Below are 23,300 nucleotides of genomic sequence, written 5' to 3'. Positions count from 1 at the left end.
AACTGCACAAAGTTCAAACACAAATACTGTTCAATTTAAGACAAGCAAAGGAAGTGTATTATATTAAAGGGCAGAGTGTGCTCTTTTTTTCACGGACACAGAATTTGCAGTTGCTTAAGTTTGCACAAGAAAGGACTGATGCTCGCGTCCACACGCGCACCCAGCGGTTTCATACGCGTGCACACTCGCCTCAGCATAAACTGAGTTTTGCAATCGGCGGACTCAAAGCATTTAGCAATTAACAACTATTTACGTATGCTTGATACTGTCAGGTAAATATCCACAAACATGCATCTCCTCTCCCCCGATACATTCTATCAATGTATCTATGTAAGTGTTGTTGGTCCAGAACACTTAAAAAAGAGCGGAAACTTCTAAGTAAAACCCACCTCAGCTCTTTGCAACGCCATCTTAGAATCCGGTAAAGGTCGAGTTCACACAAATCTCCATTCCTGATGATGTAATTGAGTGGGTGAAGCACCTGTTTTGTTCTGGGCAGATGCAGATAGAGTCCCAAAGTATTAGACTGAGACCCAAAATTGGAACCTGATGTTTTCCATTAAATGCCTTCTCACGTAAAGCCTGAATTTATTTATTTTAAATTTAGTGTTACACTTCTGTAGAATAGCCTTCATACATTGAACATACCAGTTAGTACTGACTGATAGTATACTATCAAAAAAATACATAATACTTTAAAGTGGGCAATAGCACTGTAATAATAATAATAATAATAATAATAATAATAATAATAATAATAATAATACATTGCAAACTACTTTTGTACATTATGTAATAAAGTTTGCTCAGAAGGGTCGCAGATGTATTAATTGCTCGTGATAATAAGATATAGTGCATTGTGTAAGTTTAGCGTTATATAAGTGGATGACTGTATTTGTTTTTCCATGCTTGACTACACTTGTATGCTTTCATTTCGGTTTCCTAGATTTTGCTAAAACTTCAAAGAAGCGATTGTACTTTTTTTTTTTTTTTTTTTACAAATGGGTTATGGACCTTTTGTGGGGTTAATTAATGAGCAATACAAACCATAAATAAAATATTATCTTCACGCAATAAAAACATGAAATGTGAAAAATAAAGTTTAAAAACAGAAAGCGTTTATTTTATCAGAGCACACACTACATATATATATATATATATATATATATATATATATATATATATATATATATATATATATATATATATATATATATATACACACACACACACACACACACACACACACACATATATATATATATATATATATATATATATATATATATATATATATATATATATATCAATTTTTCTCTCAGAAAAAAACGCAAAAGCAACTACTCTCACACAAATTCTGGAAATGCAGCGCGTTCCTACGTTCCTGCTTCATTCTGACGGTTGTGCGTTTGTATTATGACGCATCATTACGTGCCCCCTGCGTTTAGTCGTGGAAAACCCGTGTTTGTAACAGGGGTACCGCCATTGTTAATGTGAGCGTCCAGGGCAAGAGTTGTGTTTTACGTGTTAGTTTTCATCGAAATAAACATCCAGTATATTATTTAAATATCAGTTATTTAGGTTTTTACAAAGTAGTCGGTTTTTAAAGGGCATTTATGTCTGCTGGATATGGGAGCAATGTTTGTGTTGTCACTCCGCTCTCCCTGGGCTATATGTAGCCGCTTTTGTTTTGGCGGAGAGAAAGGGAGGCCATTTTAGGCGACTTTGCCTAGAATATCGCTTTCTGTTCTGCTTTTCTTTTTTTTGCTGATTTTGGACGCTGTGAATTGTTGGAGAAAGGGGACTTCGTTTTTGTTGTTATTTGTTTGTAGAGAATCGATTTATGTTGTTATTTGGACTAAAAATGAACCCACGACAAAGAAGAGACTTTTGAGATCGTTCTCGCAGGTATCGTGGTCTCGGAAAAAGCGACTGTGCCTTTACGCCAGTGACTATATTCTTCAGTTGTATGATCTTTATTACGAATTGTCGCCGAAGAAAGTTCGATTTTTGGACATTGTCTTGAAAGGACGTCAGCGCACGTGTTGTTTAAATGATGGACTTCTAAAGAACCGATTTGATGAATTGCCTCTTTATATTTGATGACCTAAACTTATGGTGTGGTTGAATAAGGGTCTTTTCGATTTTACCGTTATATTTAATAGCTGCTTACGAAAATAACTCCTGAACTTAATTTAAGGTTTTTGGGAGATAGAGAATCGAACATATACAATGCCTAGCTAGATATATATTTAACGTTTAATACACCATTGATTGTTCATCATTTGTTTCATTTGTTAGACCTTGTGTAATCTCATAAAATGTCTTGTGTACATTATAAGTTTTCCTCTAAACTGAACTATGACACGGTCACTTTTGATGGCCTCCACATCACATTATGTGATCTCAAAAAGCAGATCATGGGAAGAGAGAGGCTGAAGGCGTCGGATTGCGATCTTCAGATTACCAATGCACAGACTAAAGAAGGTAAATTACAAACGTCCTATTTAATTTCCAAGATAATACCCCAATATAATTATTGCTGACGGATTGTTGCAAATGCGTTGTTTTGTTATGCCATGTTTTGTTACGGAAGGCCATTGTACAGGAAGCGTACCAGTGGGAGGAGTAGTCTGGTTTTGCGTTTGGCCTATTAAATTTAGTGCTACGTCATACTAACATGGCGGATATACATTTTCAAAGTGGTTTTATACAGCAGTGACATCGGTTTTGGTGCACTTTATTTTCAAATAGTATTCTAATAGAGCCAAACAATTAGCTTGACTTGAACTGTAACCACAAAATGCAGCAAGATCAACCGATTACATAAGCTTTTGTTTCGCAGCGACGTTCAACTCGAGTCATAATCAATGGCGTGGACTAACCTTGTAAATAGCGATACTAAATTGTATTTATCCAATTCATGTTCCACTAGTAATGTAATACTGTATAATGAATGTTGTATAACTATTAGGCCTTGTCCATACAATACCTTTAAACCGTGGTAAGTGCTAAATACCGTGCAACGTCTACGCAATGCTGCGTTTATTACCGTACTCGAGACCACCTCGGGGTAATCTGGAGCGGTTCAGAATTAGCTCGCATCAGGTGGTGCGGTTTGTCAGATGTGTGGACGCTGTAATACCGGACGGGTTTTCGAGTATTGTATTAAACGATGCGTAGTGTAGACGCTAACCGTATTTGGCACCTTTTAATCAATTTAAAGGCGTGGTGTGGACAAAACCTAATTGTTATGGTTTGTTTTGAGAAACTGACAAAACATTGGCCAACGTCCGCCAGGTAATGCTGTACTGTGTTGAATGTGCTGCAGTTACAGTCCACATGGCGATCCCCACATGTGCTGTTATGCACTGCACAGTCAGCATTTGAAGGACTATTTGATCTTTTTTAGGCTTGGCTTTTTAAGTGCTGCAGTACGGTTTACTGTCAGACATGACAAATACTTTGTTTTAGTTGTGTCTAGACAATACGTGCACTTTCAGTTGAGTAAAAATGCAAATGTTAAAACGGTTTATATAAAATATTGTGTTGGTAATGTACCATTTTATATGCAGTCACTTCTGCCTGTATTTCACATTCAGATTACAAAAGGATTGACCAGTCTAAAAAGGGAGGGTCCCGCTGTTGATCCTAAAGTATGAAATTAAAGAAGTTAACTTGCAAAAAAAAGGGGTTTGTGTGAGGAAACTACTAAATGCATTTTCTTGTTCCTTTACAGAGTACACAGATGATGGCGCCCTTATTCCCAAAAATTCTTCTGTCATTATTCGAAGGATTCCTATTGGAGGAGTTAAAGCTACTAGCAAAACATATGTCATGTAAGTATGATTTCAGTTTAGTTGAGTTAAATGTTTTGTGTAATGTTGTGCTCTTATGTTAGGGGAACTATTTGTGCAGGATATGCAGGTTAAAAAGTTTCACTCATATTGAATAAGAATTTGCTTTGGTATCCTTTAGGTGCCCCATGTTTTGAGTTTTCAATTTTTAATAAGCTTTCTTAACTTTCAAAGAGCATCTGTGAAAGTACAACCATATAAGGCATGGTGTCACTGGAACAAAAAAGGAAATGTATGTGTATGTAGTTCTTCAGTTCATTTTAATGCCTTTATCCAAAGAAAGCAGTGTGTGATAATGCATGTTTTACTTAGTGGTTCATTAATGGCTTACTGTAGTTGGCGTGTACATGTTAACTTTTTTTTTGTTTTTGTTTTTGTTTTCCAGTGATCGTACTGAATCTTCAAGTGGATCTTCAAAAGCAGTATGTAAAAAACACAATCTCACATTATTTTCCTTTTTAAATTTAAAGAAAAAAATACTTTTTTAAACATTGGCAATTTAAGTGCTAATTTATGAAACATTGTTTAAAAATAGTTTATTTTACTTTTAAACAAACTATACTTTGAAGTAGTAAACCTCTGGTGATAGTATATGCTGTAACACAGTGTATTTTGTGGAAGTTTAAAACAAATGCATTTTAATTTCCATATTTGCACATTTATTTGTGTGTGAACATTGGTATTTGTGCAGGGTAATGCACTGTATTTCATATTGAAAATCAGAGAAATATTCCTGTATAACTCTCTCCGTTGTACAGATAAATGTATGATCATTCAGATCATGTGACAATTAAGTTGGTGAACATGATGACATGTTCAAAACGTGTGTCTTCAGTATTGCATCTGTAAAAGCTGTTGTGTGGTTTTTGTTTTCTAATAATAAAAAATGTTTTGAGTGTCATCTTTCATTTTACATTGTATCACACAGCTTCTGAGTTTTAAGATATCATTGTTAAAAGGTTCTTGAACTACAAAAGGCACATCTAAATATTTATTCTTAATTGTTTGACTGCTTTAAGTATATACAATGTATGTTGTCACAGCCAAGGCTCAAACAGCTAAGCTACTAAATCTTGGGCCCCAAACGTGCATTGATTCCTTTTGCACGATACTTGTTATAAGGCCTTAACGTGCACCCATATGGTCAGTTCCTAAGGTTAGTTCTAGAGAGGATGGACAGTATTTGATCAGCTAGCTGAAGGATGATTTGGGAGCAGATTATACCTTCCTAAATGTTTTTGGAAATGTCAGCTTGATGTCCATTCAATAGTTTCAACATTTTTAAAACCGTACTTTTCTGTGTATAGTTGTGTAGTAATAGTATTAATCAGCCAATTGTTTGAGCCTTAGCTCTTTTATATGTTAATTATATAGCCCTGGCATTTGACGATTTATTTTCCACTGGAAGACATGGGGTGGGGTGGGGTGGGGCAATACACATGTTCTGCTCAGAACTGAAATTACTTTAGAAAACATACTCAAAAGGAATTTTGCAATGCTATTTAACCCCAAGTTCAACAGCATATTTTGAGAGAAGGCAATGGTAGCACAATGAGCTAAACTGGTATAAAAGTGACAGTTTTATGCTGTGTAAGAAACAGAATATATTTTAATAAAATATTTACATCATATGAACCGTAAAGACCTTGTGTGTTCCCTGTACTGCAAGTTGCCTTTATTTATTGTTGGTCCTCGAGCCAGTCTTCACTGTTCGTCACCAAACCAGTAAGCCTCTGCACATTAGGTTTAGGATGTCCCCGTTATGAAGGTATTGATTGTAATGTCACATCCTTCAACCTTATCCCTTTTATAAGATAATCAAATCCATAGATCACAAGTAAAAGCTTTTGCTTGGAAATTCCTGATTTCAGATTGGTTTGTTTGTTGAGAAATCCCTAATTACTGTGTGTGTGTGTGTGTCTATATATATATATATATATATATATATATAATGTGTGTGTGTGTATATATATATATGTGTATATATATATATATATATATATATATATATATATATATATAATGTATGTGTCATATATATTTATAATACACTTTATATATATAATGTGTAGGTGTGTGTACATATATATATATATTGTTTGGTGTGTGTGTATATATATATATATATATATATATATATATATATATATATATATATATATGTAAGACATATATATCTATATATTACATCACATCGTGTGTGTGTGTGTATATATATACACACACATATACACACACACCGCATGTGTGTTTGTGCGCTTAGACAGTACTGTTTACTTTTAAGACCTGTTGACCATGATAGTTGCATGCATCTCCATTGAATTGAAGCACAAGTAATTAAATTGAATACATTTTACACCCAGCTAAGATACCTATTTAGTAAATAACCATGTACCATTCTCTAACTTAAAGATCTGTAAAATACAGAGAATATAAAATCTTGTTGTGGATTGTTCCCAAGCTATTTTGTGTGGCGTAAAATATTTGGTGCTCTTATTGTATTTTTAATAGAAGTATGTACAAGTTAGCTACCAAACAGTAGCTCACAGGCCTCCTTCCCTAGAGTTATCAACACCTGGATTACACATTGTGTATTGGGTTTGTCTGTGATGATGTTGGGAACATTTGTCCAAAAATAGTAATTTTACTTAAAACGTTGGTTGTTGTCTGGGTTGGTGTTGAATCTGGGCCAAACCCACTGTGTTCTAGCATAGCGTTTGACACGTTTTCATGGGCAATGGCTTTCCCCGATCAAGATTTTCTCACATTATGGAACCTTTGTATTTGTTATAATGGAATGATCATTGTACTGCAGTAGCCTGAAGTCTGCTCGCTTCCTTACTGTCCTCATAACTTTTCTGTGCTTAATTAGTAAAACAAAGTACCTCTCCTTTCCAATGTGGCGGAAGGGGTTTGCTTTTTGTTTTTTAAATATTCATTTTGTATATCTTAGGAAAATAGTACATTTATGTATGCCAATGTTTTAAATAAGTAAAATTTAAAAACTGATTATTTTAATCCTAGATAAGGTTTTGGGTCACAAGTATTTATTAGAAGTACAACATTTCAGCTACAATGTTATTTGAACTACTGTACAAAAACTTGGTCTTTTAATAGATATTCCGATTAAGTGTTGTCATATTTAATATAAACCGCCCTTCTAAACAATGATCCCTAGTAAACGTGATTGTCAGTAAATGAAACACAAATACTCAACAATATCCGTAAGAACAAGACTTTGTCACTGCCTTCCTATTAATTTACCAAACCAAATAAGTAACAGTAGCTATTATCTACCCTATCGGTCAAGAGAATTGCAGGAAGCACACACCAATGCAGACAATCAAAAAGTCTTTACTACTGTGAGACTTAAGATTCTACAGGCATTTGTATTTTTTTTTTTTTTCATTTTTTTACTTTTATTTTATTCCCATTAAAAAAAAAAAAAGTTCCCTATAGATGCCGCTTAACTTTGCAACAATGTCATACCCACCTTAACTTCTTTACTTTGTGTTTGTTACTGTTAACATGTAGTTCAAAAAAAATTTGCAGGCACCGTCTTCTCATCATTAAGTGTTGCACTCCTGCTGAGAGATCAGTGGGCGGACACTGCATGTCTTAAAACGCACTTGATTGACTATTACTAGGTAGCACTTTGCTTCCCTTAACTAATAGGATGCTGTCCAAACTGATAAAGATGAAGAGGGTATTCAGTTGCAGTGGTCACATCCTTACCCCCAATTGTTCCAGCAATGTTAATTTTGGTGTTTCTCCACAGTAATTTTTGAAATAAAAAAGCAGCATTAGTTTGCTGAGCCTGTGTGAGCTGGAGTGAACACTACTTCCAGTTAGATAGTGCCTGATAGAACTGTAGTACCAGTGTGGTGTTTGTTTTAAAACTTTAAAGTTATTTTTCTTGTTAAATGACTCGAGTGTATTTCTTTAACTAGCCATTTAAAATGGATTACAAAAAAATGGCATTATACCGCGGTACAGTGATAACCGTGGTATATTTTTTGACAGTTACCATACTGTCAATTTGATACCGTGACATCCCTAGCTGTAATTTAAGGCACTTTTCAGGTTTTAATGAAATCCCTTTGCGATTTATCACTTCTGAGTGTAGTATATAGTTCTCCAGAATGCTTGTGTTAGGGCCAGTCCAGAAAATAAGCCAAACAGTTTTTGCTGCGCACAAAACTATGACTGATGTAATTCTCTATTTTACACAATTACTGGGGTGCTGAAGGAAATCGCGAGAAATTAAACCATTTGCTTGCCACAGTAGTTAAAATGGCACCAGGCTGTGAGTCCAGCCAAACTCTTAATACATTTTTTGTACAGCTTGTTTAGTATTGTTATAACAGTATATCTCAGTGTTGTACTTGCCTCAAGATTAATCTTACACTGCAGGTCCCAGCAGTAAAAGGCAAAGGCTTTAGTCTTTGATAATTTAATTAAAGCCAGTTAAGGGACTGGACTGTTATTTCATCACCAAGTAAAATGACTTAACATTTTAGCTTGCACAGATAATCTATTTAGTTTTGTACTGACACAGGTTAAAAGTCATTCTTAAAGTTTGAGAACTTCACAAAGGTCAATTTGTGTTTGTGTGCCACATCATAGTATTAAATGCAAGTGTTTTTTTAATTTCCCATGAACAGATTGATGATTCTGCTGCTTCTATTACACTGGCCCAGCTATCGAAGGTATATATGTTTTTTTTGTTTTGTTTTTCTGAATTAAATTTTTATTTCTCTTTTTTGAATTTCTTTTATTTAAATGTTTGCTACATTAAAAAAAAATGTTTGCGTTTATTTGAAACAATTTTATAATTCACACCCTTTTGTAATGTAATGAACCTTATGATAGAAGTAGAATGTGATGATAATGTTGGTATCTGAAGTTTTTGTGTGAAACATACGCATGTATAGTCCTGTAAAGAGTTGGTACTGTGGTGATGATGGAAGGGGAGTACCTTAAGTCTCTCACCGTGTTAATGCAATGCGGGTATGCCTTCAGGACACCATGAAGAAATACATTGCTTCATCCCAGAAAATGGCTTTCGTTTCGTTAGTTCTCCTTTTTTCATTAATTACGATTTTTTTTAATGAAGAATCTACCGTACCCTTGTTCCATGGCTGTATTCCAATGGACTTCTCTGATTTCAAAACAGCAAAAGATTTGCAGTTTTTGTATAGTATTACAACCAAAAGGACTGTATGCTTTGTATCTGTTTATTATGCCATGTAAATGTGTATGTTGTGTGGCATTTAATCGGTAATCGGAATTTGTATGCTGGGGATTTGTTTGAACACAGAGTAATAATAAAAAAAAAAAAAATAGTATTTATTTAAAAATTGCCATTTTATAAGGCAAGTTTCCTCTAATATAAACCAATGGTTTCCTATTACAGAATAATAATTAACATTTCTACTAAATATTACAGTAACTCTGTTTTACAAATAAATCTGCTGTTTAACCAGCATTGCTATAGTTTTACTGTGCTTAGAGCCTAGGATGATAATTGAGGGGAAAATGTAAGGCTGCTGCTTATGCATTCTCTTTTCATCTATTCAAATTATTTTCAGGTGAATTTCAAATGAAACGTTTGGTTAATATTTAGAGGTTTGCTAACTTAAAGGTTTGGGTTTATTTACGTTACAATTATTATTTTTTTAAATCATAGTTTGTACTTGGATTGGGTTCAAACAAATCAATTAAGTTGTGCTTGTAGGTGGTCATTATAACTGTCAACTGGAGTAACAAAGTGTCATAAATAAATAATGAAAATGGATGGATTTCTTTTTTTAACAAATCATTTGTAAATTGAAACTTTTTTCTATTGTGATCATAACATTGTATGCTAGGTCTGCAAAATAAACTGTTTTAAACAGGCAGTGTGTTCTATGAATGAGTGTATAAATAAGTTGTGATTGAAGTGAACGTGTTCATCGTTTGTTTGAGCTTGTGTGTTTGGGGGGGATGGAACTTTTTTTTTCTTTTAGACCCTGGGCATATCTGTACATAAGGTGTTTTTTTTACTGTAACAGGAAAATGTGTGTTGCAAAACTGTTGAAGCCATTTTAGGCTTTACAGTGTTCTAAGCTCAGTTCTTAGTACTGAAGAATTACACCGTGTAACAAATTTCTTTTTTTTTTGTTCCTGGGTAGTAAGTGTTATTTCCTAATTGCTTATGCCTCAAAAGTATAGAAAATGGCTATTATTCCCCACAAACTTTGCTTTTGTGACCAGGACAGTGATATTTCAAAATATCATTTCCAATGGGAAAACGGGCAAATGTGTGTCTCTTCGTTCACATAGTCAGAAAAAAACAACATATGAATCCAAATTAACATGTATTTATACTAAAGTAATACAAAAATGACTAAAGATTTAGAAGTGAGTAGTTTTTCGAGATTTACGATTATACTGTATTTACATATAAATATCACTGTCCTGGTCACAAAAGCAAAGTTTGTGGGGAATAATAGCCATTTTCTATACTTTTGAGGCATAAGCAATTAGGAAATAACACTTACTACCCAGGAACAAAAAATTGTGTTACATAGTGTTATCAGTAGTAACTGCTATGCAACTGTAGTTTTTGTTTGTAGACCTTGTCCTATATATTTTTGCTGTTTTCCAATACAAGTAATAAGGTTGCACTTTCTTATTGTGCACAGTGTCTGCACTATCAATGCTGAATAGTAGTTTTCTATTTCAGCATCTCCCAGCTATAACAATTAACTGAATCACCCAGCAGTTTTTTTGTTTTAAAATTAGCATTTAAGGTTACATTTTCTATGTAGTAATGCACCGGTACATTTATTTATTTATTCATTATTAATGGAAAATGTAATTTGTTAAACAAGTTCATAAGTAAATGCAGTTATTACAATTCTTTTTGCTTTTTAGAGTTGCAGGTAATTTAGTTTTGAACCAGATATGAACAGGGCCTAATGGATTCATTATTTTGTAAATACTCGGTACACAATGACATTAGCCAGTCAAACCACTGCAAGGTTGAAGGCTAAAGGAACTCCCCATTTCATCTCCGATCAGGTAGTGTTCAGCATTGAAACATTTTTCTAGTTGTGTAGATGGACACGGACTGCTGCTCTTTACAGGATGTGTTGTGTGCGCTTCTTTAAGTTCGAGTGTATGGAGTCTAGCATTTTTTTTTCTCCTAATTTGTGTATCAAAAAATTGCCTGTTGAACAGACCGCCAATTTGGCAGAAGCTAATGCATCCGAAGACGATAAAATTAGAGCAATGATGTCACAGTCCAACCATGAGTATGATCCAGTTCAGTAAGTAAACATTAAAAAAAAATTGTTTTTGTAAGATAAAGATCAATTTTTAAAAGTAAAATTGTACCTTCTTGTTAACTTTCTTGTGCAGTTACATGAAGAAGCTTTTGGGGCCGCCACCACCCAATTACACTTGTTTTCGTTGTATGAAAACTGGACACTATATTAGAAACTGTCCAACCAATGGGGTAGGTAAAAAAAGAAAAAATTGGGAGGGTGTCAATCATTTATTGTTGAATGAGTTTTCTAAATCAAAATGTTGACACCAAGATCACTGCTAAATATAAATTGGGTTAGTTCCTTGAGAGAAAAAAAAAATCATAACCAATACATTTTCCATGTATTCTGATGGCATATCTTTCTCTTTTTTAATTTATTTTTTTAGGACAAAAATTTTGAATCAACTCCAAGGATAAAAAAGAGCACTGGGATTCCTCGAAGCTTCATGATGGAGGTTGATGACCCGAACATGAAAGGAGCCATGCTTACAAACACTGGGAAATATGCTATTCCAACTATTGATGCGTGAGTATTTTCCAAGAAGGTTTTCTCGCTGGATAATTTTCGCAAATAACAAATTTCTTGCCAACTGTATCCTACGACAATAAAACACAAATAGCCCTCCACAAGGGACATGAGTGACAAATGAGGAGGGAGAAATTGTATTTATTTTGTGATTCCTGTGCTTTTTTTTTTAATCAGTTTATTTAACATTTACTCTGAAGTGGTTCCCTATATTCAGAGGTCAGCCTGCTTTCTGTAACCCCTGCTACATGGTTATACATTGCTGCTTCTGACTAGATCAAAATGTATTCAAATGCTCACTGAGTAAAACCACACTTTTTTTTCATTTTAATTCTAGTGAAGCCTATGCGATTGGAAAAAAGGAGAAGCCCCCTTTCCTCCCACAGGAGCAGTCTTCATCTTCTGACGAGGAGGACCCTGTCCCTGATGAGCTGCTGTGCCTGATTTGCAAGGATATCATGAATGATGCAGTCGTAATTCCATGCTGTGGAAACAGTTACTGTGATGATTGTAAGTGTGTTTAAAGTTTTCAGCAGGTATAGAAAATCTGGTCTGTCACATGCTACACAAATTGACAACTAGCCCTGTAGCCTGTGTGTTTAAGAGTTGAGTGATTTGAAAAAGCAACCAGTTTTGTGAGTTCTATTCAATGGAATAATTTTGAAGTTGTATATACAGAAAAGTCAAAAGGACCTGAAAAAAGTCAACTCCCTGATTAATTTAGTTATTGCAAATCTGTTACCCCTTCACCCCCTCAGCACATGTAAAATAATGTGGTGGTTGAGGTGAAACCTTACTTTAGTTTTAATGTATTATTTCTAAGCTATCATTAACTCCTTAATACAGTTAGCGCTTTCAACATGTTTTTTTTTTAGTCAGAAGTTCAGGGGATTTTTGCTTTTTTTTAAACCAGTTAATATTGTTATCTAGCCAGAAGAATATTAATAATAAAATTTCATAACTAAGTATTTTGATCTAGCTTTTTTTGTCATTTTCATTATTACAAATAAAATAAATCCCACTGCAGCTACTCCATCCCTCAAAACAAAGAAAAAATATTATTAGTACTTCTACTATTATTTCCGCTACTAAAACAGTACATACATTATTTGTATTGATTTTTACAACTACATAAACCCAGATATTGGTGTGTGTGTGTATAGATGTGTGTGTATGTATGTATGTGTGTGTGTGTGTGTATGTATATATATATGTATATATATATATATATATATAATGTATATATGTGTGTGTATATACGCTAATATTTTTATTTATAGTGTTGTTGTTTGATAGCAGCATTTTATTATTTTATATTGTTTTTTATTTCACTAAAATTAAATATGTTTGTACATTTTTGGTTAATATATTGCATCATTATTATTATTATCATTATTATTCTTGCAAAAACTTTCAAATAACTTCTGAGGAGGATATTTTAAATGTTCCCCTCTACTCAGTACCACACACAGGGTTTATGGTGGCCACCTTGAAATGGGTCATGTGACTAGGCGGTAGCCTGTACTGGGCTGAAAGTGCTATTAATTTGTTTCTCGTACTCATGTTCATGACAGTGTGTGCATTGCAGGGTGTCTGACATCAATTGAGTAGTTTTGAGGTACCTTGCAGCCAGTGGGAAACCTACCATTACATTGATTCACTAGTGGATAGTTGTGTAACTTTACTAAAAACATGAAAACACATTTATTTGACAAAAGTTAATCTTTCTTTTTTTTTTTGTAAATACATTACATTGTATAAAATAAGTAAAAAATGTTCATCTTTCAACATTTTAGTTTTTCTATGGTTGGCTGCCTAGAAGAAAAGGCCTAACTTAAAGTAGCTGAAATTGATTCATAAACTATATGCATTAAACCTTCAAGTTGTGGCATTTTAAGTGGACCTATCCTAGCAACTGTTAAAATGGCTTTTACTGACTGACAGTAATAGGGTTAAATTTGAAAAATACCCACATAGATTGTAAACTTCTTGACTTAAATATACAGAAAATAGGCACACCTTGGAAGTTTAATTGATGTATTTTTTTTCCTAATAGTAAATAACAATTTATTTTATCTGCAGGTATTAGAACATTTCTGCTGGAGTCAGATGAACATATGTGTCCTACTTGCAATCAGACGGATGTTTCACCTGATTGCTTGATTGCCAATAAATTTTTACGACAGGTAATTTTTCAATTTCTCAGCTATAATTTGTTACCAAGTTCTAAAGTTTTCAAATTCTAGTTTTATCTTAGAGGGGGCAAGTTTTTTTTTTTTCCCTGCAATCAACAAATAACATGCTGCAATATTTTTTTTTCTCCCCTTTTTAAGGCTGTAAACAATTTTAAAAATGAAACTGGCTACACCAAAAGGCTTCGTAAGGGACAGGCTCTGCAAACTGCACCGATGCAGGGTCAGTCCAGACCACAAGTGCAGCGTCCTGTCCAGCCAGCTGCAAGACCGACATCCTCCAGGCAGCAGGATCCCCTAGTGGCCAATATCCCTGCACCTGTTGCTACTCCTTCCCCCGTCATTCCTGCTGCTATACCCACTCCAGTGCCGCACCAGACACAGACCCCTGCCGCTGTTCCACCTGCTGCACCAATTGTCCAGGTGAATCTTGTCTCCAGTGGCCCTACTTTAGAAGTGTCCACGTCGGTGCCCTCTCCACAGCCACCAGGGAAGCACGAAGAACCTGTTTCAGTAAAGTAAGTGTGGTTTAAAGGAAAGACTATTTATCCACATGTTTTATGTTTCAGGTATTGTGCTTATTACATCAATTACGTGTGAATATTAGGAGAATTTAAACTAAATTAGCAAGTACTTTGTATTGGTCAATATATTATTATGTATTTTTAAAATAAACGTTTACTATCTAGACAATGTCTTTGGTGTTCAGCATTCTTGAAGAAAAATGTGTAATTTGGGATCTGACAAAATGGCTTTAATTTCAAATAAATATTTTTTTTTTTTATTTCAGAGAGCCTGAGAGAATTGTTTTAACTCCTGCCACATCTTTGATGGTTTCTGCAGCTACATCTATGACAACATCTTCTGTTCCAAAGGTAAAGCAAATCTTTTGCTTTTATATTTTTTCCTTAATTAGCAAAACACAATTTAAACAAAATACCTTCAGTTTCCAAAGAATTTCAGGTCATTATGGTTTCATTGGCTGATAAGAGTTGTGAAAATGTATGTCAAAGTTTCATAATAAACCATTACTAATTTTTTTTTTCTTTTTTACCAGGTTCCTGTGCTTGGTCAACCTCATTCAGTTGGCCACTCTATACCTACAACAGGTAAGAACTTTTGTAGGCAAACTTAAAGAAACAAAGTTTAGATTAAATGTTCAACTTTTCTAATTATGCATATTTTAGATTTTTTTTCAGGTCAGCCAATGAGAACCACCACTGTTCGTCCTGGTGGCAGTCGACAAGGCTGGGATGCGTAAGTACAGCAAAACTTTGCAAAAGCGCCATAGATTGTTTTGGCTTTGTTTTTTTGTTTTAAATAATACAATATATTGGGTAGTTCATCACCTTCAATAGGACTTGTATAACCACCTCTATAGAAATTCCACATCATGCCATTTCAATATTCACGAGGAGAATATGTGTTAAGTGTCTGTCTGGAAGCATGTCACACATACATTTGTAGTTATAATTAGAATTGTTCATTCCTTAACACAAGTATGTGAGTGTCTAGATCTGGGGTCTCCGACCCTGGTCCTGGAGATCCCCTATCCAGCAGGTTTTATAGGTGTCTTTACATCATCAGTGGCTCAAGATCTGGAACACCACTTAGTCTTGACTAATTAAGCCAATAATCGGTTCAGTTAAGTAACTGAGAGATTGGCTGAAATGAAAACCAGCAACCACAGTAGCTCTCCAGGACCAGGGTTGGAGACTCCTGGTCTAGATCATGGAGTTGTAATTATGCAAGTTATAACTTCTGATTGGTTGGAAAAATTCATGCTTTTATTTTAAATTAATTCAATTATCATTTTTATTTTTATACCACAGTTCATCCAGCAGAGGTCGACCGCAGAGTGACCGGCCTTCCAGAACACAAGCGACTACTTTGCCAAGCATGGCCCCTGTTTACGTGCCTCCCCCGTCTCTTTTCCCTCCTCCCTCCCACACCTTGCCTCTTCCACCTGGAGTGCCACTTCCTCAGTTCCCTCCTCTGTTTCAGCCACCTACCACTGGGTACAGTGTTCCCCCTCCATTGTTCCCTCCAGTCTCAACAACTGTTGCAGCTCCATGGGTTCCCACTGTAACCACTGTAGCACAGGGCAGTGCCATTCCTACCATCCCACAGGCACCCCCGCTATCTAGGGAAGAGTTCTACAGGCAACAGCGTAGACTAAAAGAGGAGTAAGTTGGCATTCATAACATTTTACGATTGTAGTCTATTTTGTCCTTGATTTTATATGTGTACTTTAATAAAAGGGGAAACTAATTATGTTTTGTTTAACCCTTTGCAGTCCATTTATTCAGCGCTTGTCAGAGGCATCAGGTCCAATTTATTTTCACACGCGCTGTTTAAAATGTATGTTTTTTAGAGTAAAACAGGTTTAAAACTCATTGCATGGCAAAACGACATCAGTACTGCATCTCCAGCCAAGCCCCACCCCTTGTTCGCTGTATTTTTCACATACCTCTTTATAGATGTGCATACTGATAAATCCTCTCCTGATAACTCGTTTTATTACCAAACACCTCAATAATGTGATCCAAGTCATTATTTTATTACTATACCATCTCAAAAAGCTCTGCAGATGTCCATGATATTCTTTGAGCGCGGGATGCGGAAGCAGCTATCTCCATTGTTTGTGTCCATCATTATCACTGTGGTGCAGCTGCTAGCTCTGTTGCTCACACGGACCTTTTTTTTCCAGTTTCATTCAGCTCCTATCGGTCACTTGGCCATTGAATGGTTGTCTCTGCTTTTTCTGGAGAAAAAACGTCTAGAGACCTGTGCTTTGTCTTTTTGATATCGGACTGGAAAGGGAAAATCAGAATGTCGGATCTGGTCCGACATAGGACCACAAAGGGTTAAATTAGTTATGTAACCTGTGGCATTTTAAATTATTGAATACATGTATTTTGGGTAACCTAGATATTTTTGACCTAGATTTTATTTGCAAACCTTTTCTTGTACCAAGTAACCTTAATACAAATGTGATGATGAATTGCCTGTTTGCTTTTTTAACTTTCAAGTTTTATCTCCCCGTTTTTTCAATAAATAGTTCCAACTGTCGCTTCGTTGGTAGGGAGAAGTCTAAGCTTGATGAGTTTACTAACGACTTTGCTAAAGAATTATTGGAATATAGAAAGATCCAAAAGGAAAGGAGGCGATCCTATTCAAGGCAAGTCTTTGTTTCAGGTTCTTTTTAGGTCAATTTTGAAAATTCTTGTTGTCAAATGTTAACATTAGCCATGATGTTTCTGTAAAAAAACCAAAAAAAATCCTGGAGAACAGAGACAAACCAGAATCTCTCAGCACAAACATTAAAATACGTTGGAATATAATTTAATTGACACATGGTGGCATACTCTTTGTATACAGTTGTAGTCAAAAGTTTACTTACTGCAACGGAAATTTATAATTTCTACAAGTTTCTCAAGCAAATAATTATAGGAAAAATCTTTTATAGCAAACATTTTGCTTTTGTGGATGTCAACTATTTTTCAGCATTGTCTTTTCCAAAACTCCAACAATGCTAATTCAAAAGTGTTCAAACTCTGACAAGGAAAATGAAATGGATAGATAGTTGAGGCAATAATAATGTCTTGTAAACGATTCTGATATTTGTCAATTAATTTGACATGATTCTTTCGTGTTTTTTTTTTTTTTTTTTTTTTTTTTTTTAACCATTCTTCAACACAAAATTGTTCCAGTTCATTCAAATTCCGAGGACTTCTCTTATTCACACCCTTCAACTCATACCAAAGATTCTCAGCCGGACTTTGACTAGGCCATTCAAGTACCTTGATTTTATTCTTCAACCATTCTGAAGTAGATTTTGATGTGTGCTTTGGATCGTTATCATTTTGGAATATCCAGTTGTGCCTTAAACCAAGTTTTGCAACAGAGGGTTTCAGATGATTGGCCAATATCTTTTGGTATGGAATCCATCTGACCATGTATTGGAACTAAATTTCTTGTGCCATTAGATGAAAAATAGCCACATAGAAGGCTATTACCACCTCCGTGCTTGACAATAAGTATGGTGTTCTTTTCCTTGTACGCCTCACCAGACTTCAAACGTAACGACTATCAGCGTGACCAAACGGCTCTTTTTTAAAATTAATTTATTTTTTGTTTAATGCGTTACTTTTTTCTTTCAATATCATATGCCGTTTTGCAAACTTTAAGCAATTTGTAGTTGTGACATTTTCCTAAACGTAGCTTTTTCCTTGGCCTGCGACCATTGAGACCTGGAATGGAAACCCCAGTGCCACTTGCAGCCAGTCCACTTTAAATATGTTTGCCAGCCAGTCTCTGTTTTGTTATTAACCTTTCTCACAATTCTTCTACTTGTTCTTGGTGAAGGAACCTCCTTCCAGACTGAGGGACGTTGTGACAGTACCACGAGTCGTGTACGTCTTGATAATAAACAATAGTTGAAATTGGGATACTCAAATGCTTAGAAATCTTCTAGCATACTTTATACCAATAATTAATTTTCTGTCTAAGGTCTTCAGGTAGCTCTTTACTTTTTCCCTTATTGACTTCTTGGTAATGACAGCAATCATCTTATGCCTAACCCTTTTATACTGTACAAGAATGTTCACCCACAATCCAGCATTTTCTAGACTTTTCTAGAATTAGGTTCTGCATTATATTGAAATTTCTAGCACCTTGTAGATAATACTATCATGGCATTAAAGGGTATGAACACTTTTTGCGTTAGAAATAAATCTTTGTAGACATCTATTTCTTGTAACTTTTTCCTCATCCACAAAAGCAAAACTTCTGCTACTAAAGATTTTTCCTATAATTTGTTTTTGAGAAATTTTTAGAAATTATAGATTTTCACTGGGGTATATCTTTTTTACTAGAACTTTATATCTTTTGTATTTGCATGAAAGAATATATTCTGAATCATGAAACGGTCTTATTTTCCCTAACAGGTCAAAGTCGCCATACAGCGGCTCATCGTTCAGTGGCAGTTCCTACTCTTACTCAAAATCCAGATCACGATCCTCCCGATCCTACTCGAGGTCTGGCAGCCGATCCCATTCTCGCTCCTACTCCAGATCTCCAGTGTACTCCCGAAGAGGTGGGGGAGGCAGGAGCCGGAGTTATCGCTCCAGGTCGCGATCACACGGATATCGCCGATCCCGGACCAGGTCCCCTGCTTATCGAGGAGGAGGAGGAGGAGGAGGAGGAGGAGGAGGAGGATATCGCTCTCGTTCAAGATCTCCAGGGTACCGGGGCCATACCCCCAGTAAACGACCTGCACCACCGCCACAGCCTGAAGGTGACAGAGAGCACTTCAACAGATATAGAGAGCCGCCCCCCTATGATGCCAAGGCTTCCTATGGTCGTTCTGTGGACCAGAGAGACCCTTTTGAGAGGGAAAGATACAGGGAGTGGGAAAGGAAGTACCGAGAATGGTATAACGAATACTACACCCCCCCTGGCAATCAGCCAAGGCCTAGGCCTCCTCCATCTAATAGAGAACATTTCATTGCAGAACGGTTTGGCCCACCAGTGGTCAGACGGGACAATTCACCATACAGTCGAGGTCGCAGAGAGGACTACCCTCCATCTGGGCAGAGTCAGAGCCAGAGAGTTCGTAATGTGCCTGGAAACTATCCTGAGAAGTTTGTCTATAAAGAAGGGCACAAAAGCAGCAAAGAGCCTAGAAAATCAAAGGAAAAAGAAGCAGATAATCCTCTAGCCGATGGAAAAGGTATCAAACATAAAAAGCACAGGAAAAAGAGGAAAGGCGATGAGAATGAACTGTTCCCTGGTGTAGATTCTTTAGATGGCTCGAGAAAACCCACCGGTGGTGACGAAGGTAAGGGGGATTCTGTATTGATGCCTCCAAGCAGGGATGATGCCACCCCTGTCAGAGATGAACCCATGGAAAGTCCATCTGTCCTCTATAAAGCTATGGCTGAGAAAGACAAAAGGGAAAAGGTGAAAGCAAAGGGTGAAAAACTTAAGCGCAAACCAGAAAGCGGCGCTCCCAAGAAAGACTCCTCGGTGAAGACCCACAAACCGTCCAGAGAAAAGCAGGTTGATGCAGACAATGAGAAGTCTTCACGTGTGGAGCCCCCAATGAAAAAGCCAAAAGAAGATTCTTCTCAGAAGGCTGAAGCTTCAAAGCAGCACGTGTCCCAGAAAGAGGACAAGGCTGCTCTGTCCCGCAAAGGACAGCAGAAACCAGCTAAACACCATCAAGAGCCTAAAGTGGTTAAAGAGGAGAAGACCAAGGAGAAGAAAGAGTATGTCAAGGAGGCATCTAAACATGAAAAGTTCCCAAGCAAGGAGGAGAAACCAAAGAAATATGTGGAAAAGGCGGCTAAAGTTGAGGACAAATCTAGAAAAACCTCAGATGTTAAACAAGAGAAGAGGAAAAGAAAAGAAGAAAAACACATAGAAAAAGATCTTGAAATGCCTCTTAAGTCCCCTAGAATTGAAACTGTAGAAGTGGCAAAGCAAGTGGTAAAGCAATCTCCAAAATCAAAACCTGAGCCTGAGAAATATCCAGAAAAGACAATTGCCAAGCCTGTAGTGGAAAAGGTAGATAAAGAAGAGAGAATTGTTCCAGTGAGAAAGATCAAAATCAACCGTGAGACTGGCAAAAAGATTGTAAGCGGGGAAAACATAGCTCTAGTGGAAGAAACAGATGGAGCAGAAAACATTAGGGCAGAAAAAATGAAAACAAAAATACGAAGAAAAGTACAAGCTGCAGATGGAACAGCTTCTACCTTGGTAGATTACACCAGGTCAGTTTTTGGCAAATGTTGTAATAAAGCTAATTGAAACATACAGGTGAAGTTTCCAAAACTGCTGTTGGATACATAGATGTATATTGGTTCATGCATTTGGAAATATCAGTATTAAAAATAAGTTTATTTTCTTGCAGATTTAATTACAGTATATTATGTGTGTACTTGTTTTAAGTTATCAAATAGATAACCACATGCTAAAGTGAACCCACCAACCTCATATCAAACATTACCCCTTATCTAGTATTCATACCAGCTACTCATGCTGTTTCTGGCTTACCCAATATGGGGGTACTACAAAACAAAAGGAGTGGGTACTTGCATTAATAGTTATGACTTTTGGTTTGAAATTTCTAAACCTATTTTCAATTTTCCTAATGTCCCATCCTTTGTCTGTTTTATAGCACTAGCTCCACAGGAGGCAGCCCAGTTAGAAGACTAGAAGAAAAGCTGGACATGAAAAAGACAGTGGTGAAGACCATGGAAGAGTACAACAATGACAGCTCAACTCCAGCAGAAGACGAGATTGTTATGATCCAAGTTCCTCTTTCAAAATGGGAGAAGGAAGACTATGAATCGGAAGATGATGATGCTAAGTCAGCATTGGTTGCTGGGAGTGGAAAATCTGCTATTGTGAAAAATGTTGCTGTAACATCTTCCAGCGAGGTAAAACAGACTGACAAGGACTCTCCACAGTTTGAGAAAATGCCCAAAGCGGCCAAAGAGCCTGCCAGTGAGGAACTTCAGCCTGAATCCAAAGTTTTGAAGACAATTGTGCCAAGCGAAAAGGAGGAGATTGGCGAAAAGGAGATTGGAGAAAAGGAGATGATCAGAGAAAAGGAGAAGATCAGTGAAAAGGTGATCAGAGAAAAAGAGATCAGAGAAAAGGAGAAGAGCAGTGAAAAGGAGATCAGAGAAAAGGAGAAGAGCAGCGAAAAGGAGATCAGAGAAAAGGAACATCCAGCTGTAGACATGGAAAAGAGGAAAGCACCTCCTTCCCAGTCAGACAAAGAAAGAAACCCGGATAGGTCCAGTGATAAAGGGAGTGAAAAAAGTGTCTCCTCGTACTCCTCTTCTAAAGACAGAACTGCAGAAAAATCTAATGCTGGTTCCCGGGCATCTTCAGTTAAAGACAATTTAACAGCCATTGACAAAAAGACAGATTATGCTGGAAGTAACCGAGATAACCCGAGCTCTAGGCGTAAAGAAGAAAAACTGAAAGAATCCAACAAGAGGAGGGACTCCCCTTCCCTAACTAAAGAACATGCTCCAAGTCAAAAGAGCAGAGATAGGGGTGTGCATGTTGACATTCCAAGGAAAGTCGCAACAGAATCAAAGAGATCTGATCATAGTCCTGCAAGGGACAAAAAGACACGTACAGATTACAAAAATGCCCCAGATTTAAAGCGTGCAGTAGTGGATGACCATCGATCAGACAAAATGTCTAGTAAAGATACAAACAGACATGCAACCACAGAGATGAGAAGCAAAAAGGAAAAGGAAAGGGATCATGGTGGTTACAAGTCACATAGGTCCGAGTCCCCCGATGTTAGGACTGACACGGAGAGAACTGTTGGCCGAAATGAGCGTGAGCACAATAAGAACAAGCCACTGCTCGTCCGATCTGCCCGGCTGTCATCTGACTTGGCCAGAGAAACCGACGAGGCTGCTTTCGTGCCTGACTACAGCGAGAGCGACGGTGAGAGCGAAGCCTCTGATCATAACCATAAGCTTGAACAAGTTAAAGAGAAGGGGGTGGTGGCAGCTCCCCTTCCTCCCAGTTTGAGCCCAACCCCAAGCCAGAGTACAAGTGTGAACCGCAGTCACAACCAGAGCCCCACAGAGAGCCAGCCTCACAGCCGCAGCAGCAGTGCCAGCTCTGCCGGCAGCCAAGACAGCAAGAAAAAGAAGAAGAAAAAGGACAAGAAGCACAAAAAGCACAAGAAACACAAAAAACACAAGAAGCACGCAGGCAACGAATCTGATCCCGAAAACAAAGGCCAGAAACACAAGCATAAGAAAAAGAAATCTAAGAAGAGCAAGGAAAAGGATGACCAAAAACCAAAAGTTTCTGTATGAATGCGACAGATCAGAAATGAATTGACTTAATTACCAAATCATTTGTAATAATGTCGTTGTAATGTAAAGAAAATCCAACTTGTAAATAATCACATGGATTAAATGTGCTGCATGTAAAATTGCTGCTCAGCTGATTTTTTTTTTTTTTTTTTTTTTTTATATATAAATGAGGCTTAAATAAAAATGTACAGAAATACCAGTTTGACCATGCAAAAGTAACAGGCTAGACTAGCTGCAGTGTTTAAAGGTTACCCACTCTTAAATGCCTAGGGATGTTGCATATCTTTGTTTTTGTTTTGATTTTTAAATCTGGGAAAAAAAAAAAATATTTAAGGTTAGTTTCTCTTGTAGGAGATGCCTTTAAAATGTATTTTCTTCATGTGGGCTCTAAACTTGGTATTTTTAACACCTTAGGGATGGCCTCCAGTAATAATAAATAAGTAATACTCTACTTGTTTGATGAAAGCACTTTAAATGTTGAACATGGTGTTATCAAAAAGCATGACTGAACAAAGGCCTACATATACCTTAAGTCCAGCCTAGGTTTTTAAATGA

At 36.4% G+C, this 23,300-nt stretch overlaps 1 protein-coding gene across 2 annotated transcripts; it reads left to right on the top strand.

The window, feature by feature from the left end:
- Window positions 1-1,458: 1,458 nt before the first annotated feature.
- Window positions 1,459-22,901, top strand: LOC121301015 (E3 ubiquitin-protein ligase RBBP6-like). Of its 2 annotated transcripts, none has more exons than XM_041230088.1 (17): window positions 1,459-2,487; window positions 3,740-3,839; window positions 4,243-4,279; window positions 8,522-8,566; window positions 11,082-11,170; window positions 11,262-11,358; window positions 11,556-11,695; window positions 12,033-12,205; window positions 13,778-13,881; window positions 14,029-14,405; window positions 14,678-14,762; window positions 14,945-14,996; window positions 15,075-15,144; window positions 15,720-16,073; window positions 16,973-17,068; window positions 18,837-20,663; window positions 21,071-22,901. In XM_041230088.1, the coding sequence occupies exons 1-17, from the start codon at window positions 2,322-2,324 to the stop codon at window positions 22,743-22,745; spliced, it is 5,487 nt and encodes a 1,828-aa protein (XP_041086022.1). In that variant the 5' UTR covers window positions 1,459-2,321; the 3' UTR covers window positions 22,746-22,901. The 2 variants fall into 2 exon arrangements, with proteins under 2 accessions (XP_041086022.1, XP_041086021.1); XM_041230087.1 differs by having other exon boundaries at window positions 16,949-17,068.
- Window positions 22,902-23,300: the final 399 nt, after the last annotated feature.

This window comes from Polyodon spathula, chromosome 26 (genome assembly GCF_017654505.1).
Source record: "Polyodon spathula isolate WHYD16114869_AA chromosome 26, ASM1765450v1, whole genome shotgun sequence".
Lineage (NCBI taxonomy): Eukaryota > Metazoa > Chordata > Actinopteri > Acipenseriformes > Polyodontidae > Polyodon > Polyodon spathula.
This window is presented reverse-complemented; position numbering and strand designations above follow the sequence as displayed.